This window comes from Hyaena hyaena, unplaced genomic scaffold (assembly GCF_003009895.1).
Source record: "Hyaena hyaena isolate Hyena2069 unplaced genomic scaffold, ASM300989v1 scaffold_756, whole genome shotgun sequence".
Taxonomy (NCBI): Eukaryota; Metazoa; Chordata; class Mammalia; order Carnivora; family Hyaenidae; genus Hyaena; species Hyaena hyaena.
In genome coordinates, this window is record NW_024081384.1 from 797,149 (window position 1) to 815,701 (window position 18,553).

The 18,553-nt window shown below is 35.9% G+C and overlaps 1 protein-coding gene and 1 long non-coding RNA gene across 2 annotated transcripts; one reads left to right on the top strand and one right to left on the bottom strand.

Moving 5' to 3' along the window:
• Window positions 1-2,887: 2,887 nt before the first annotated feature.
• Window positions 2,888-4,533, top strand: LOC120221107. Its single transcript, XR_005525729.1, has 2 exons — window positions 2,888-3,170; window positions 4,282-4,533. It is a non-coding gene; the product is annotated as an uncharacterized LOC120221107 (long non-coding RNA).
• A 467-nt stretch (window positions 4,534-5,000) lies between these two features.
• On the bottom strand, window positions 5,001-5,912 carry LOC120221097 (olfactory receptor 4F21-like). The gene has a single exon (XM_039218356.1). It carries the CDS (start codon window positions 5,910-5,912, stop codon window positions 5,001-5,003), a length of 912 nt encoding a protein of 303 aa, XP_039074287.1.
• Between the last annotated feature and the right edge of the window lie 12,641 nt (window positions 5,913-18,553).

The following is an 18,553-nucleotide window of genomic DNA, read 5'->3' on the forward strand; positions in this document are numbered from 1 at the left end:
TTCTGATATAAGCTTATGCAAGGAGAAATAATTCATGTTACTCAAATGAATGGTATTGCTTCTATTAATTAATGAATTAATCCAGTATGAAGTTAGTAGTTGGTCTTTAGTGTTGGAAATTTGGTAAATATATTGTTAACCTTGAATACTTTAATTGATGACCACTTCTAGGCCAACTATTGTGTTGTTTACACTTAATATACAAGTAAGGTTGTATCCTATATCTAAAGATTGTAACTTTTAATTAATTATTTTTATTTAGTTATTTTTTAAACTTATTTATTTATTTTGAAATAGGGTTAGAGCATGTGTAAGCAGGGTATGGGAAAGTGGGAGAAGGAGAGAGAGAATACCAAGCAGGCTCTAGGCAGTCAATGCAGAGCCCAATGTGGGGCTTGATCTTACAAAATGTGAGATCATGACTTGAGTAGAACTCAAAAGTCAGGTGTTTAACTGACTGAGCCACCCAGGTGCCACTAGGCTGTAGCTGTTTAGATTAGTATTTAAATTTATGTTGAAATTCTTTTTTTTAGATAAGTTTAAAAGTGAACTAAAATTCTGTTCTGGATGACCAGCTATCACTAGGGTTGATAGACTTTTCACCTCTACCTGTAAATCTCACTATTTTGCTACATAGGTGAGTTTGTTATTTACAATTGTTTATAGATAGCTTGTCTGGTTTCAGGTTAGTTAAGTTCTTTTTAATTGTTCTAAGTAAATCATTATGCAAAAATAAAAGTGTAAGCATTGCTATTTAGTGGTTTTAATATTTCTTTGATCATTCTTTTATGGTACCTTTCCTATAGCACCAATTAAAAATTTCATCTCCTATACTTTTAATTTAATTTAATTTTTAAATGTTTATTCATTTACTGAGTGGAGAGAGAGAGAGGGAGAGGGATGGAGGTATTGGGAGACAGAGATTTTTAAGCAGGCTCTACGCCCAGGGTGGAGCTTGATGTGGGGCTCCATCTCAAAAGTTTGAAATCATGACCTGAGTCGAAATCAAAAGATGCTTTCTTACTTTTTTGAGGAACCTCCACACTGGAGATGGGCATGGAGGAGGGCACTTGTTGGGATGAGCACTAGGTGTTATATGGAAGCATCTTGAGAATAAACTATATTTTTAAAAAATGAATACACTTTCAGTCAACAAAAAGAGATGCTTAACCAACTGATACACCCAGATGCCCCAAATACTTTTCCTTTTAAATAAGTATTTTGTGTAATTCATTTATAATTATTGAGTTTGGTAACTTTGGGCTAGCTTTAGTACAAGTGCTCATATTAAATAAAACCTCCTGGTTGTAAACTAGGTGCTTTATTTAAGGTACACTTTGATCTGTCTAAACACACTCTCCAGGATGTTTACCTTAGTACCTCTTCTTATATGTATAATGATTAATAATAAGTTATATGTAAGTTTTGATATTAGAGGAAGGTGGTATGTGTGTATCTCATAGCCCAATTTACTTAATTCTTTCATCTTGAGTTTTTACTAAATTCTCCTTTAGTTTTTGATTTCATAAAGACTTTAGTATAAAATTTAAAGCAGAAAGTATAGCCCATTTCTTTCTATCCCACAAGCTACACGTTGACCTAAAGTTTTAATGGTTTTAGGTGTATGCTTATTATAATTTTAGGGTTTGCTGAACCTGAAGGTGGTGGTATATAGACTGTAGTAGCAAAAATTGGTAAGGGTTCTTGGGGTTTACCAAATGTCGAACAGCCTCCTCTGAAGAGACATAAAGCACTGCCAAGTCCTTTGAGTTTTAGGCTGTTGCTGGTAGTGTTCTGGTGAAGAATTTTGTTATAATAACTATTTCATCTTGGGGCTAATCGTAGTGGGGTGTATAGTCCCAGTATGGGTCTTAGCTTTCGTGCAGTCAAGAATATTAAAGTCACTATTGTAGTTTATTTTTATTTTAGCTATAGCTTTTCACAGCCTAATTAAAATTTAACTTTATTGTAAAAATATCTTTATTTGATGCTGAGATTTTATCACTTTGAGTTAATTGTATGACCATGGTGTCTGGGGCAAAATTTAGCAACCCTAGTTAATATAACTTTGTCAAATTTTCATTTATGGCTTTATTTTTATCACTGCTGTTTCCTGAGGGTGTGTGGTAAAGCAAGGCATTGCGAGCTACCTTTTAGTATGCTTGTTTGTCAGCATACGAACGGCACCTGGAAGGATCTAAGTATCTCTAGTAAAGTCAACGGATTTATTGACCATGTTTAGGGAGCATGGCCTACTTACTTCAGGATGCTTCAGATGCTACAGGTTACACCAAAGTCCATGCCTGGTTCCCCCCTTATCACTTTCCTTGAAATGTGTTACTAGTACTTTATGTCACTGTTGTTTAATATGCTGACTTCCAAATCACCGGGTATTGATATTATAAAATTATGTTAATAGCCAAATAAAGAATAGGGTAGTAATTTAAGGCTGTAGAAGTTTATCTTTAGGTTCCAAGAGTTTATATTTTTATCTTAAAATATTTAAGATAGAACTTTCCTTAAAGAGGGGGTAAACATGTGGAGATCAAAAAGAAAGATCAGGAAAAGAGAACCTGAATACAGTTAGTTAGCATCCTAGGAGCCTGCATTTACATGGTAATGCCTAATCTCTATAATAACCCATGAAATGGATGTCAGGTTGAAAAATTGTATCCCAGCATATTGTATGAGAAGTCATAAAGTTGGGAAGCAGCATGACTTGGGTATCCATATTAAGTCCTCTGACTCTTACTTGTAAGGTACCATTCTGATTCTATAAAGTTCTAAATGCTTAATTCTGTTTCCATGGAAAATAACTGTTTTCATAGCATTCTGGAGGCTTCCCTCCATATGATTCATTCAGGTTCTAGCTGACATAAACTGTTAGTAAACAATACCATTAGCAACAGTTTTTTTGTGGCTAATGGTATTGTTTTCTGGTAACTGACCTTCTTCGGGGCCATCCCTTAATATAGGAGAATTTTGAATCATGATGTGACAACAGTTTTTGCCAAATATCAATATGTAAGGAGCTCTAAGACTGTACAGAAAGCATCTCTTTTGATTCAGGAAGATGTTTGCTTCAGAGTCCAGATGTTCCAGGAATTATCTGAGAAGAAACCCTTGATGTTTCTGGAAACTTCATAAAAGTTCCAGAAAAATCCAAGTTGGTACGTATAGAGTACTTTTTTAAGTGTGCGGGAGGTATAAAAGTAAGAAAGAAGAGTTTATTATAGACTATAAGATATATTACATTTGGAAACATTATTATCTGTGATCAGATTTTTCTTCATGGATATAGAGCTTATCCCAAAATCTAACCAGGGCCTAAATACAGTCAAAACACAACAAAACAAACAATACACCTGTCTGGAAAAGTTTTATTAGATAGTGTTATCCTCAGCAGATACTTGAATTTATTATGTGAAGTAACTTCTAGAGCAGGAAATGTTAGAGCTCTGTGTTGTGGATAGAGAAAGACTTATAGACTGATTATCCATGCTATGTTTCTTAGAACCTCTTAGTTACTAAGTTTCCCTAATTTGAGAGCATCATCTGATAATATGCCTTTTCTGAAAATCAGAGCCAAAGATTCAAAGTGAATTTAATTACTGTATAACAGTTCTAGAGTTGTAAGTAAACTATCTTTCAGTTTAAGTTTCTGTAGGTGTGAGAAAAATCTTATTTCATCAATATGTACAGTTTTTGTATTGGAACCAAGATTTCACTTATCATTCTTGAGGAAGTTGGAAGGCTTTTGTGGGTAGCAAGCGATGGCCAGTTGTGGGAGCTGCTCCCATAGGCTGGTCATGACTTGCATTACCATGGTCCTGGAGTTTGGATGGCCCACTTTGAACTGTTGGTTTGGCGAGGCACGTGACAAGCAGAGAAATGTTTTCTAACACAGAATTCTCTGTGCTCTATTACCAGTTTGGCTCTGTTAGAGTAAAATGTTTAATTAGCACTTATTTCAGTTACAAAGCAATATTGCAAAGCTGCTTTTAGTTTACTTTTTTTAAAATTTATTTATTTTTGAGAGGGAGGAGAGGGGCAGAGAGAGGGAGACACAGAATCTGAAGCAGGATCCAGGTTCTGAGCTGTCAGCACAGAGCCCAATGTAGGGCTCAAACTCAGGAGCCGTGACATCATGACCTGAGCTGAAGTCAGATCCTTAACCGGCTGAGCCACCCAGGCACCCCTAGTTTAATTTATTGGAGAGCGCTCTTTACTACCAGCACCAGAAAGGCCATCTCATTGCTTATCTCTTGCTTCTCAACATAGATGTGCAGTTTTACTGTGGGAAAGACTGGACAGGTCAAGACCTTCTACAAATGAAGAAATATTTCAAATACTCTGCCCTTCAATGGGACAATTCTAAATCACAGAATCTATAGAGTCTCCTGAAAGAGTAAAGTTGGTTTGCATTCCAGTTATGTTACCAACATAAGCATCTTTCCTTTCTCAGTGCCGCTTCCCTGTTCCCTTACTGATGCCTCCAAAAATCTGCTTCCAAATAAACTACATGCAATACAATTATGTCTTAGGATCTTCTAAGGGAAACCAACCTAAGTAACTATGGAGAGCTACTACTTCTACATATATGACCCTTCAACATGATGGTTCCTTACATTCCCCAGAGCTGGGTTCTACTTTATTTTCAAACCTTATGGGAAGCAGAAGGGATTTTCTTATATTCTTACTGATTATCAAAATGACCACAATTTCAATCATAAAATATTATTTAGTAGATACTACTGCTGTCTGCTAAAATAGTAAAATAATACCCTTATATGGTAGATTCACATCTCCCATAGTAGTCAAGGTAATGAATAAATGCTCTACAGAAGTAGTAGAATTTTGTTCAGTGAGGTAGATAATACATCAAGTTTATATCTATTTTAAATGTCAGATGCCTAAGTAGAAATATACAAAAGGCAGATGGATGTATAGTTTTAGAGCTCCAAAGATAGAGCCAGTTAGCAGAGTCTGACATAAAGTCCTTATTTGCTCAACCTTTTTATGGCCACCTTTATTTCTTTATTTCTTAATGTATATATGATGGGATTTAAGACGGGGGTGATAGCAAAGTCAGCAATGAACAGGTATTTATCAATTGATGATGTGGGGAAAGGCCATACATAGAGAAACATGCATGGAGTGAAAAATAGAACCACCACAGTGATGTGAGCTGACAGAGTGACAAATGCCTTGGATAAGTCTCCTGAAGAACGTTTCCAGACAGTGACCAAAATAAAGACATAGGAAAGGATCAGCAGGAAGAAGGTGCCCATGCTCATGAAGCCACTGTTGGCAGCAATAATAAACTCAAACTTGGCTCCATCTGTACATGCAAGTTTTATGATCCTGGGAAAGTCACAGTAAAAGCTGTCCACTTTATTAGGACCACAAAAGGGCAAGTTTATAATGAAAGCAAACTGAGACATAGCATGGATGACTCCAATGACCCATCCAGCAATTACAAATGAAACACATGTTTTAGGGTTCATGATGTTCAAGTAGTGAAGAGGCTTACAGATGGCTGTGTACCTGTCAAATGCCATGGCGATGAGTAACACCATCTCCACTCCTCCCATGATGTGGATGAAGCATATCTGTGTCATACAACTTTGGAAAGAAATTATCTTGTTTTCATTTAGAAGGTCTCTAATCATTTTGGGGACTGTGGTAGAGGCAACCCCCACGTCAATGAAGGACAGGTTGGCCAGTAGGAAGTACATAGGAGAATGTAAATGAGAATCAAAAATTACCAAAAAGAAAATGAAGAGGTTTCCCAGGATGATTCCTAAATAGATCAAGGAAAATATCAACGTAAGAAAAACTTTAGTTTCCCAAGAACTAGAGAGTCCCAGCAACACAAACTCAGAAACCATAGAATTATTTAATCCATCCATTGACTTGGGCAGAAAAGCTGATTTTCAAATATCCTGAGAATAGAAAATAATTAAAAGTCAGAACCAGTGCTACAAATGTAAATTTCCTATTTCTTGCTAGTTTTTTCTCTGGGGTACATATCCCAATTAGAAATCCTTTAATTGGATATGAAAAAAATTAAGGATATGGAAACATTATGGAGATCAAGAGAATGATTCCATAAAAAGGGAAGAAAATTATTGATATTTTAGATAGGGATAAATTGTGTTAATTCCCTTCTATTACATTTTCATATCCTTTTATTTTGCCTCTCCAGGATTTCTAGACACTTCCCTTCTCACTTACTTATGTGTTCTCCTATATGAATAATCTTAGCTACTACTGTCAGCTTCACATTAATAGTCTCACACTAATTTGCTAATTGTCCTTAACTGAATTTATTTCAGTGGTCTAATAGACATCTTTAGGCCCAAATTGTTTAATGCCTTCCACCTTGTTTCACCTTGTATATGTGTTTTGTTTTTAAACTTTTTTTTGGTATAATTTACCATGGAAATCAGGCTTGTGGAAATCACATTGTGATTATTCATGATTTCAGTTGATAGCTATTGTCATGGTACATGCCTCTATATTCAATGAAAATGTTAGATACAAATACTGAATACTTAGTAGGTAAAAAGTGTTAATTAAACAATTATACTATTAAAGATGACATTTACTGAAGCATCCTCCATACAAAGCTTTGTACCAAGCACATTATCTCATTAAACTTTTTTTAACGTTTATTTATTTTTAAGAGAAAGAGACAGACCATGAACAGTAAAGGGGCAGAGAGAGAAGGAGACACAGAATCAGAAGAAGGCTCCAGGCTCTGAGCTGTTAACACAGAGTCTGACATGGGGCTTGAATTCATGAGTGGTGAAATCATGACCTGAACTGAAGTTGGACTTTTAACCACCCGAGCCACCCAGGTGCTCCAGGTTATCTAATTTAAACCCCACGGAATTCCGTATGGAAATAATTTTTCTAGATTCATTTTACTGATGAAGAAACTGAGTCTTAGAGGGATTAAGTGTCAGAGCCAGGACTTTTATTGAAAGTTGTAGGACAACATGATCCATGCTTCTGACTGTAGCACTGTGCTCCTCGAAGCTGGCCCCTTCCCATAGACCCTGGATCTTCCCTAACGATCCATCAATTAAACTTTCTTCAACTTTTTGCTTCCTTTCACCTATTTACATAGTTAAGTTCATTTTTAAAAAATCAAATCTCTGAATCTTATGTCTTCTTCTAATTTTCCTTCTCTCCCTAACTCCTCATTTGGCGGTCCTCACTTTTTGTTCACCAGTAGGCTAAAACAATTCAGTTTCCAAAATTCCTTGTTCATAGGAAGAACCCCTGGATTCTGAATACATTATACAGTAATCAATTTTTAATCAATCTCCTTGATCTCTCTGCAGGATATGATAATATTTATCATGCCCTTGGTTCTGTAACTTCCTTTTCCCTTGGTTCCTTGGCTTTTTCTAAAGTCAATCCGTTCCCACTTCTTGCCAACAGAAATTCAATTTTTCCTAGTAGTTGACATAAATCTCTACATTATAAAAGACATTAACTCTATCCCAAGTTGAGAGCATGATACATGATTTTTATAAACTGGTTGCTATAAACCCATTTTCCTTGGCCATGAATTAATCTAAAGTAAGGCATGTAACCAAAAACTATTCAATGAGACGTAAACCAATGAGACATTGTCTGGAGAACTTTCCTTCCAAATGAAAAGTCAGAGCTTCATGAGACAAGGTTCTTTTCAAGGTCTTGGTTCTTTGTTTGTTTGTTTGTTTGCATGTAAGGCTAATGATATGTTTAAAGGTGTGGCAAGCACAAAATTGTAAAGCCCATATAATACAAACAATACAGTAAAAATTCAGAGCACCTAGAAATCAAAAGTCAAGTTAATCATTTAACTATGAAGCCTACAATAATGTCCCTTCAGATATATTCTTCTAATGTGAGAAAAATAAACTGTAACTTCTTTGATCCACTTTAAACCAGGTCTTCTGTTACTTTATTAATTGCAATTAGACCATTTTTATTAGAGCCTTTCCCTAATTATTCTTCTGCCTTTCTGCCCTCTCCACACTTTCACTAACACAGCATTCATTTTTCCTCTGCTTCACCTTAATTTCTGGTGTGACTCAGAGTCTGTGTTAAGTATTTGTTCTTTTTTTTTTTTTTTTTTAAAGTGTGTTGACAGCATCCATTTAACCATTGTCTCAGGAAAGTCCTACATGCCTGTTTATCTCGGTCTGATAACAGGAAGGACTGAAAAATGCAAATTCTACATCACATACCTCCACCTGTATCTTTTTAAAATGCTCATAAAGATTCTCATTACTCAGAGGGGCAAAAGAGTTTACTCAATATCAGTTTCCTTATTTTCCATAGTAGCTGCCTGTTGAATTCTGAATCTGTAGCTTTATCCCTTACTCCAGGTTAATATATCCAAAGCAGTCTGTGGTATACACAAACGGAAGTTCCACCTCCATTAATAACGAGATGTGTCAGAACTGAATTTACCAGACTTTAATTTACTCCAGTGCTTTAATAAATACACTACCATTCTCTCCAGTGCCTGGTGTAGATACCTGGGTAGCACTCTGTCCTTTCACTTCCAGCTCAAGTTGTGTAACTTTTCCTCCCAACTATTTGTCATTTCAATTCCTTCCCCACTTCTATTGTCATTTTGTCCTTTACATCTGGTCTACATGTTTTCCCATCTTGACAATCAAAAAGGCTGCTGAATGATCGCTCTGTTCCATTCTTCTCCATGTCCAGTCTATTCTACAGTCTGATTCCGTGTGTGTCTATCCACAGGTCACATGACCACATAGCTCTCCTATGTGGGCCTATCAAGAGAAAATTTTTGATTCCACAGCATATCGCGTAAAGACCATGAGAAGAGATGAACAGTGTTTGATTTCAGAGGTTATTTCCATAAAAATTTTAGGGAATAAATGTATTAAACAATCACTGGATAAATGTTAAAGCTGATCCCTGATAAAAACTCTCAGCCAAGTGGAGGGGCACCTGGGTGGCCCAGTCGGTTAAGCATCTGACTCTAGGCTTCAGCTCAGGTCATGATCTCACACTTTCGTGAGTTTGAGGCCAGCATCAGGCTCTGTCCTGGCAGCATGAAGCCTGCTTGGGATTCTCTCTCACCCTCTCTATCCCTCACCGTCCCCCACTTGCTCTGTCTCTGTGTCTCCCAAAATAAATAAAGAGACTTAAAAAAAAGTCAGGCAGAAATGTTTTGGAACATTTCAGAGTGATCCAAATGTCCATTTCAAAGTCCAGGGATATTGTGAAAAGGAAATGAAGTGGGTGCTGGGGGGAGAAAAGAGAACACTTTCCGTGAAAGAGATGAGGATATATCATAATCCCATACTAATTAATCAATGATTGATTTCACTGAAATAGATAAATATAACAAAACCCAGTTAAGATTGTGATGATACGAATTAGGAAACTTAGTATCTGATACAGAAGGCATTGCAATTAAATGTCTTCTGTAATGGAAGGCTATCCACTAAAATCAGCATATTTGATAGTTATTAAATATGAAGCTCAACATTGGAAACATAGACTCGTAAGTATCTTACCATTCTTCTCACAGCAAAGCCTCTTCCAGATGCTTAGAAGGCTTAAATGTAAAAATAAAATTGTAAAGTTTTAATAAAATATGTATGAATTAATTTCTAAAACTTGAGATTGAAGAGGTTTTTATGTGTTTACTTTAAATTCAGAAAGCAGATTCCATTTTTTCATTTTCTCCTCAACAGAACAGATGAACCTGTTGCTGCTGTAGGTTTGGGGAAGCAATGCTTCTCATTCTCAGCTGATGGGAAATGTGAAGTGGTACAATCATTCCAGAATGCTACTGACTTTTATTTTTATTAAAATAAAAAATATTTTCACTGTAATTCAGTAATCCTATGTCTTAGAACTAATTGAAAAAGCATAGACAAATAGCCAAAATGCATAATGTTATTTTACTTTAGCATTTCTTATACTATAAGATGTTTATTAAAATGGGACTGATTATGTTGACATATCCAGTTTTAGAAGTGACTAAGTATCTACATTAACTATCATGGGAACTTATCGGTAAGTCCAAGAAAACTATAGAGAAAAAAATATTTTACTGGGGGAGCGGGGAGAGTACAAATGACATCTGCATGAACAAATGTTTAGAATTTGCCACAAATTTCTATTTTAATTTGAATATAGTTACCACACAATGTTACATTCGTTTCAGGTGCACAGTGTAGTGATTCAACATCTCTCTAGATGATACTATGTTCACCACCAGTGTAGGTACCATCTGTTCATACAGGTGGTGGGATTTTAATGGATTTTCTGCTCGTTTCTTTATCACCAACTTGATTCTCTACTTTTACAAGTAGTATTTTTAAAAATTTAAAATCAACTGTACCAAAATTAATTTGGAGAATAGGAACACTTATATAGGAGCCATTTCTAATACACAGCATAGTGCACCAACAGAGGAGACGAACTCTTTGCATTTCTAGATTCTCCACTTACCTGCTGTGATTTCCATGTAAGTTACTAGACTGCCTGATGTGTCAGTTTCTTCCTATGTTAAAGACAGTCAAAAGAGTCATTACTTATGATTGTTTTGAGGACTAAATGAGTTGTTGAAAAAAAATTAGAAAATGCTATGGTAGGTGCTCCTGGTGGCTCCGTTGGTTGAGCGTCCGACTTTGGCTCTGTTCATGGTCTCACAGTTCAGTGGGTTCAAGCCCCGCATTGGTCTGTGTGCTGACAGATAGCTGGGAGCCTGGAATCTTCTTTGGTTCTGTGTCTCCCTCTCTCTCTGACTCTCCCCTGCTCTGCTCTCTCTCTCTTTCTCTCTATCTCAGAAACAAATTAAAAAAACAAAAAGAAAGAAAAAGTGCTAGGGCATAGAATAATGCTAGCAAAACCCTTATTTGCTAAGTGCTAAGTAATTTTGATGATTTTCAGGAAGCCATGGGAACAGTGGTTTAATTCCTCTGGCAAAAATAAAGCTAGCATACTTTTTCATAGTGAACAGTAGGAATAGACTAGTGAAGACATAGCTGTTACCTTTCATTTTGTGATACTAATATTCAGGGAGAAAGTAGGTAAAAAGGTCAAAGTACTTCACATACTACTTTAACAAAGACCCTGGCCTTCTGAAGAAATACATCTCACAATACAGTTTTAACTGTGAGAATAAGACCAGAAGGAAATAACCAACGTGAGTGAAAATCAGTCAAGTGAAATGAGTTCAAAGGAAAATGGCAACTGAAATGAAGTAAATTGTGGAGAATAGAAAGAGGAGAGAAGTATGGAACCAAATGCTGGAGAGTTAAAGATGGGGTTTCTATGTACTTGCACGGGCTCTGGTTTCATCCTCAGCAGCTTCAAGGGATTGAGAAACACAGGGACTCAATCTGTTTTGGATTCATCATCATTGCTCTAGACAAGTAGTTATAGATTGTACCATTAGAAATGAAACCAATGAGCCTGCCTGAGAATTAATGACCCATAAATGTTCCATATAGTCACTGGCCCTTGCCCCTCACTGGCAAGAGGGATTTCCTTTTTGAGATTATCTTATATGACAGATTCCTGAAAGCTCCTGGCTGTCCTTGATGAGAATAAGTAAACTCTGAGTTCCTTTGTTCTTAAACTCTTTATCTATATTACATATATTGATTTCAATGGAAAATTTTTTTCTTTGAAACCAGAACGTTAAATCCTTCCTTCCTATCTTTCTTCTTCCTTTCATTCTTTCTTGCTTTGTCTCTCTTAATTTCTCCATCTCTCTCTTTTATCTTTACCATGTTGAGGCTAGAAACTAGAAGATTAAAAAATTGACTACCTAGTCCTTATTAAGTACCAGTTGCTGTGCTCATAAGCACTGTATAAACATTATCTATTTCAATAGTCACAGCACTTATTGACCTTTACATTTTTTTTCAATGTCACAAGTTAGAAAGTTAGCAGAACTGGAATGTAAAGTAAGGTCTTTCTGATTCCAAACCACCAACATAACTTCCCCCCTAGAGATAGCTTCAGATTTTGACAAGACTATAAATATAGAAAAGATTTTTATAAAATAAGACTTTTTATTCCATGAAGAGATAACCCAGATGCAAACATATGTAAAAGGCCAAAAACAGTGTTGATATTTGTTTTAAAATCATTTTAACTTCACTGTCTATTTTCATAAAACAGTACTTAGGCCTATTAATGTTAATCACTAAGGGGCCTATTAATGTTCATGACTAAGGTTTTTCTGCATTTGCCACTATTTATTTATTTGTTTGTTTTTATTTAAATTTAAGACAATTAACATACAGTTTAGTATTGGTTTCAGGAATAGAACACAGGGATTCATCACTTACATACAGCACCAGTGCTCATCCCAACCAGTGCCTCCTTCATGCCCATCAACCATTTAGCCCATCACCCCCCCCACCTCTCCTCCAGCAACCCTCAATTTGTTCTCTGTATTTAAGAGTGCCTTCTGGTTTGCCTCCCCTTCTGTGTTTCTTATTTTTCCTTCCCTTCCCCTATGTTCATATGTTTTGTATATCATAATGGTGGAATAAGCTAAATCCAGAAAACATCAGGATAAGAAACCATCTTCCCCAACCTGGGCTTTCTAGAACCTCTAAGATTGGAGAAAGTCTGTGCTTTTTGTTAGTGTGTCTAATGCTGTTAGAAATTCAGAAGTCCCAGGGATTAGCTGGGAGAGAAAACCCATAACCTGTCCTGTGTGTATTTAACCAAAGAATACATTCTGAACTCTAAGCTCCGTAGATGGGCATAAAAAAATCTACAAAACAGTTTTCAAATAGGGGGTAGGTAGGGCCCTTGGGTGAGGTGGCTCATTCTGACAGTGCAGAGACTGCTTGGAATTCTCTCTCATGCCTTCTGTCTGCTCCTCCCCTCTCTCAAAATAAATTACCTTTAAAAAAAGGGGGGGGAGTATTAAAAGTAAAAAAAAAAAAATCTCTTATCTGGGATAAACTTACTCTACACAGATGACCTTTGAAACTAGTTCCTTCACTGCTGACTGAGAGGGCTTACTCCAGAGTCTACCTTATGTGAAATGCAATCCAGATAATCTTCTATGGTGAGCAATATTGGAGGGGTTGTGTCCTCCGCAGTGTGCCAAATGTATGCTGTAATGAGTGGAGTGGAGCCTCTGAGCTTGGAGCCTTTCCATCTCTATCTCTGTGTTTTAAGTAGAGCCAAGTATTTGGAAAGGTTTCCCCTATCATGCTCTTGGGGAGTCCTTAGCTTCTAACTTTCCCTGAGGAAAAGTTGGGCATTGAGGGCATCATGAAATTTTGAAAGCTAGATTCAAGTTAGTACTTTTTTCATTTAAAACCTTTTTTTAATTAATGTTATTTATTTTTGAGAGAGAGAGAGAGAGCGGGAGAGAATCAGGCAGGAGTGGGGAAGTGGCAGAGGGACATACACATGCGAAGCAGGTTCCAGGCTCTGAGCTGTCAGCGCAGAGCCTCATGTGGGGCTCAAACCCACAAATTGTGAGATCATGACCTAAGTGAAGTCTAGACACTTAACTGACAGAGCCACCCAGGTGGCCTTCAAGTTAGTCCTTTGAAATTCAAGTGGAAGTAAAGAGAAAGGAGTTCAAACATTGTATTTATTTGTTTTATTAGGAGGATATAACTTTCTTTCTTTTGCTCTTATCTACCATGTCATAAAAGGAAGGAAGATGTTGATACCAGTCCCAGAAGAAGTTAGATGAGGTACGTAGATGCGTGGTGACAGCTAGCGCCTCTTTGGCATGTTGCAACTCTGCTCATGATTTAAGGGCCTATTTGAACCTTGTTTCCTTGGCTTTCAGAGAAATGTTACGTCTCAACCTTCACGATACTTCTTGCGCAGGGTCCTGTATATTAATAGTTTCAGTGTCAACCATATTATAGGCATTTCTCTAAGTGATGAAAAGAGAAAGGATAGTTTCTTAATTCACCCTTTTCTTTTTTTAAGTTTATATATTTTGAGAGAGAGAGAGAGTGAGAGAGAGAGAGAGTTTGTATCCATGCGTGCAAGTACACAAGGTGGGGAGAGAATCCCAAGCTGTCTCCATGATGTCAGTACCCAGAAGACTCAGTCTCATGAATGGGATATAATGACTTGTGTGAAAATCAAGAGACCTGCGTAACCAGTGAAGCCCCCAGCGGCCCCAAATTCACTCCCTTATTAAAGAAATAATGATATGAATGCCATCTAACTTAATAAGATTTACTCTATTAATAATAGGTTTGTCTGGAACAAATATTGGTGACCCCCTTCATCTGTCCTCTCCCAATCTCATCTATTGTTGGAGGTAATCACTACCGCTTTCAATCTTATAGTGCAGACTTTTATTATTGTTCTTATCTATAGGGATAAGTGTACATATCAAACATATATCATTGTAAAAGTTTTTCCTTAACTAGTTTTTTGCGGTTTTGATTTTAAATAAATTATATATGAAAGTCTAGTTTTATTAAGTCTCTATTTTCTTTCTAGCTGTCAACTTGTTCCTTACAGACCCTGCCCCTTTCCTTCCCCTTTACTTTTTCATTTTCCCCTTCTTGAAGCTTCCTTTATTCCTTTTATTTCTAGATCTCAAAACATTTGTTTGCTCCCTGAACCATTTTGTGCCCTGAGGTCGAGGATCCATATACAGAGATTTAATGCTTATTTACTTGCTTGAATACTACAACACAATTTCCAGACACTATCTTGTATAATCATGATAACATATAGATCCTTTGATAGAAGAGAAAACAGGAAAAAGGAGGCTGAGCCTTAAAGCTGTTAAATGAAAGACCAATGAGAGGTACCCTCTGGAGAAGGATGCTGGTTTAGAGAAGAATTTGAAGAACTATATGCTTACCATAAAACTAGAAAAAAAATAAAAACCTTTGTAATACAACAGAGTACTTTTGGAGAGCTCTTCTTGTTCTGTATCTTTTCCTGGTTCTTGTTTGCTTGACTGTTTTCATTTTTGGAAACTCATATACCTGGGCACTTATGATTTCCTTAGCTTTCTGCTTTTCCAACTCTTCCCTGTCCATTATTTCTGCTCCTCTTTGGCTTACATATAATGGGCACATTCAAGGATGAATAGCAATCAGAAGTGAGCGAATTTGAGATTGATTAAGAACTACAAGCTCAGAAAGCAAAGAAAGTGATTATCTTGTAATCAGTCCTCAGACATGTTTAAGAAGTACAACAGAAAGAAAGTATAGGACGCTTCTGGTTTCCCTCTGACAGGCAATGTGCTTGCAAGCTGTCACTTGGATTTTCACAGCAAGAGAAAGCTGGATGATGAAAATCATTAACTTTTTGTACCATAAGATACCTGAGATCCTCAGGCAAACTGCCACTTTGGAATCTGGAAAGAGAAGCATATTCAGAAAGATTCAAATGAAGTCTACTTAACTGGAAGGAATCCACTGGAACTGTGAACTTGTAGGGATAACTTACTAATCTTGTTGATTTGTTGTAGGCTTGAGTATGGACTAACATGAGAACTTTTGGGGTGGCACAATTTTGGGGCCTACATCCAAAAACCCTACCAGGTTCTCTCTGCAAACATTTGGGAAGGATCTTTCCTCATGGTTATGGCTGGAGACAAGTAAAGGTTGTGAACTAGGAGCGTTTTCTACAACAAAGGACACATGAAATGACCTTGTCAGAGAACAATTTTAAAATCTTTCCCAGCCAGGTAAGGAAATTTTTCCCAGGCCAATTATTATTATTATTATTATTATTATTATTATTATTATTTTCGTTTAAGTCTTCCTGGATTCACTGACACAGTCAAAGGGGTAAGGGTTCCAGGAAAATAGATTGGAAAGATTGCACTGAGGAAAGGAAGTAGGAGGCAGAAAAATTAAACAGGCTACTTCACTGGAGAAACAACCCTAAAAAGCAGACCCACTAAAGAATGGGAATCTAATCTCAGAAGATTATAGAATGTTCCCCTTCCCACAGTGTACCAGGGCTCTAGTATGATAACACCAAATTACAGGAGAAAGAATTGCATGTCACAGACTCTTTTCAAGGAGGAATACTTAGGGAAGCCCAAAGCCAAGAGATAAGGATAAAACATTTAAATGCACTAGAGACATTTGGCCTCAACAGAGCCAAGGAAGGAAGTGATAAGCTTGAGGATGCCCAGATTAAAATGCACAAAGAAAGAGAAAGAACAAGAAAGGAGAGGAGAATAGCCAAAAATGGTGGGACAATAAAAAGAGGCTTATTGTATGTGTTGTTGGGTTGCCAGGGACACAAGGAAAAAAAAAAAAAAACAGAATCGAGAACATATTTGGAGTACTAATGAGTGAGAAGGGTCAGAAAATAATGGGAAAACTAAAGATCCAGAGAGCCAAGAGAAGATCAAAAATGATAAATACAAAACAGAGCAAAATCCTCACATGTAGGTACATCCAATACAAACAGCAGGAATCAAAAGACAAACAAAACATCTTGAAAGAAACCAAAGGTGGAAAGGACATCTTATAGAGGAACAGGGTAAGATGTTACAATGAGCTACTTGTTAGAGCCATGCAAGCAAAAACATTGGAGTGAAATATGTGATGAATTATGAGGGGAAAAAATACAAAAAAATCAACATAGACTTCAGTGTTTAGTGAAGTTATCCTTCAAAAGTGAAGGAGAAATAACAAGTTTGACAGATATAATTGGAGAATTCCATTCTCAGAAAAGCTATCCTGCAATATTGTTTTAAAAAAAATTCTTCAGTCAGCAAGAAAATGACATCGGCCAGAAATTTGGATTTACATAAAGAAATGAAGGGCATTGGAGGATGAATAAATGTTAGAATAAATTTTTTTTCTTATTCTTAACTGGTTTAAAGATAACTTCTTGTTTTAAGCAATATCCATAATAATGTATTGGGTGGTTTTAACATATAGATGAAAGCATGAAAACATTGTCACAAAGGACTTTTTTAGAGTATAATTCCCATGGTAAAAGGAGATGAAATTCAATCAATGACAAAAACCAGTACGTGTTTTTACAACTTTCAGTCAAGTAAAATGCAACTAAAATTGTTAAGTAATCTGTAGGATAATAATAATAATGATAACAGTAGTCATTAGAAGAACCTTTAGACTGTGGATGAAATATTGCTGAGAGAAAATTTTATAGCTTTCAACTTATAACACAATCAAATAAGAATGGATAAAATATTGTAATTATTTTTTCAACTTTTGAATGTAAGTGACGGCTAGTATAGTAAACCCTAGCAACATGGCAGAGTATAACATATTGAAAAGTAAATGTTAATGAATATTCACAGTAGGATCAGTGAAGAAATCCAAAATAATTTCTTTGAAGAAAATATTGTGAGTGAAATATTAGGAAATGGTTTTAAATAATGAAAACAATTTCATAGTATTTTAATTGAGGGTGAAGAAATCAACACAGACACAGAAGAAATTTAAAAAGAATTTTATATTTCTTTTTAAAAATGAAATTAAAATATAAAATTAGGTTGATCAATTTCAAGGAAATATTTATTATCAAAATGAACTCTCTAAATTGGGTAAAAAGAAGATTAAGCAGATCAATTATGTTAAAAAATAAGCAAACCAATTCTAAAATAAGCAGAACTTCTCTCCAAAGTTAAGACATTTCTATAGTCTATATTTATTTTCTTTAAACAATTGATTTATTATTTTAAAAGTTTATTTTTATATTTTGAGAGAGAAAGAGATTGAGCAGCTATGGAGAAGATAGAGAGAATCCCATTCAGTCGGTAGGTCCCAGGGGCCCCCAGAGTGAAGACATTTCTTTTTTTAATTTTTCACTTTTTCCTTTTATGTATTTATTTATTGTCAGGATAGCTAACATACGGGTAGTCTAAGGGGGAGAAGATGACCAATCCAAAGGAAACAGTGTGCTTCTTTGATATGCTGGCTAGAGTGAAAGTCTTAAGGAAAGACAGATACAGTATAACTGTATTTCTGTCTTTGATGATTCATATTACTGCCTTTCAGAGTTAACAGCTGGATTATCTTTTGCTCATGCCTTCTACCTCTATTACTACATAGCTACTTAGAATGCTGTCTACTTGGGCTTTAATCTTTCCTCTGCAGCCTTTACCTTAAAAACTGTTTATATTCATACCACAGTTCCCAGTTGATTTGGAGACCCGTCAAACATGCAGCGTTTCATGTCATGTTTTGTAGGAATTTTACAGATTAATGTCTTACATCCCTGGATTCCCACTTTACAAGGCTTAGCTCTTAGAAAAATTCTTAAAATGAGAACACAAATGTATAGTGTGATTCCTCTTGTATCTAAAAATGGGATATGATGTATATGCATAGAAAACGTTTCAAGAGATGCACAAGAACATATGTAACATACTTAACATATTTAACTGATAACTTCTGGGAAACTGGGGAAGGAAAGGGGAATTTAACACTGATACTTTTTGAAATTCTTTTACCATATATGCATTAATATTGAATAAACGAGGCAGATATATAAAAATATTTTAAAGTAACATATTTGCATCTTAATAGGGACGCTGGACATAATGTAAGGAAGC

Coding starts and splice junctions, on each gene's coding strand:
- LOC120221097 (XM_039218356.1), bottom strand. CDS start 5,912: ATGGATGGATTAAATAATTCTATGGTTTCTGAGTTTGTGTTGCTGGGA.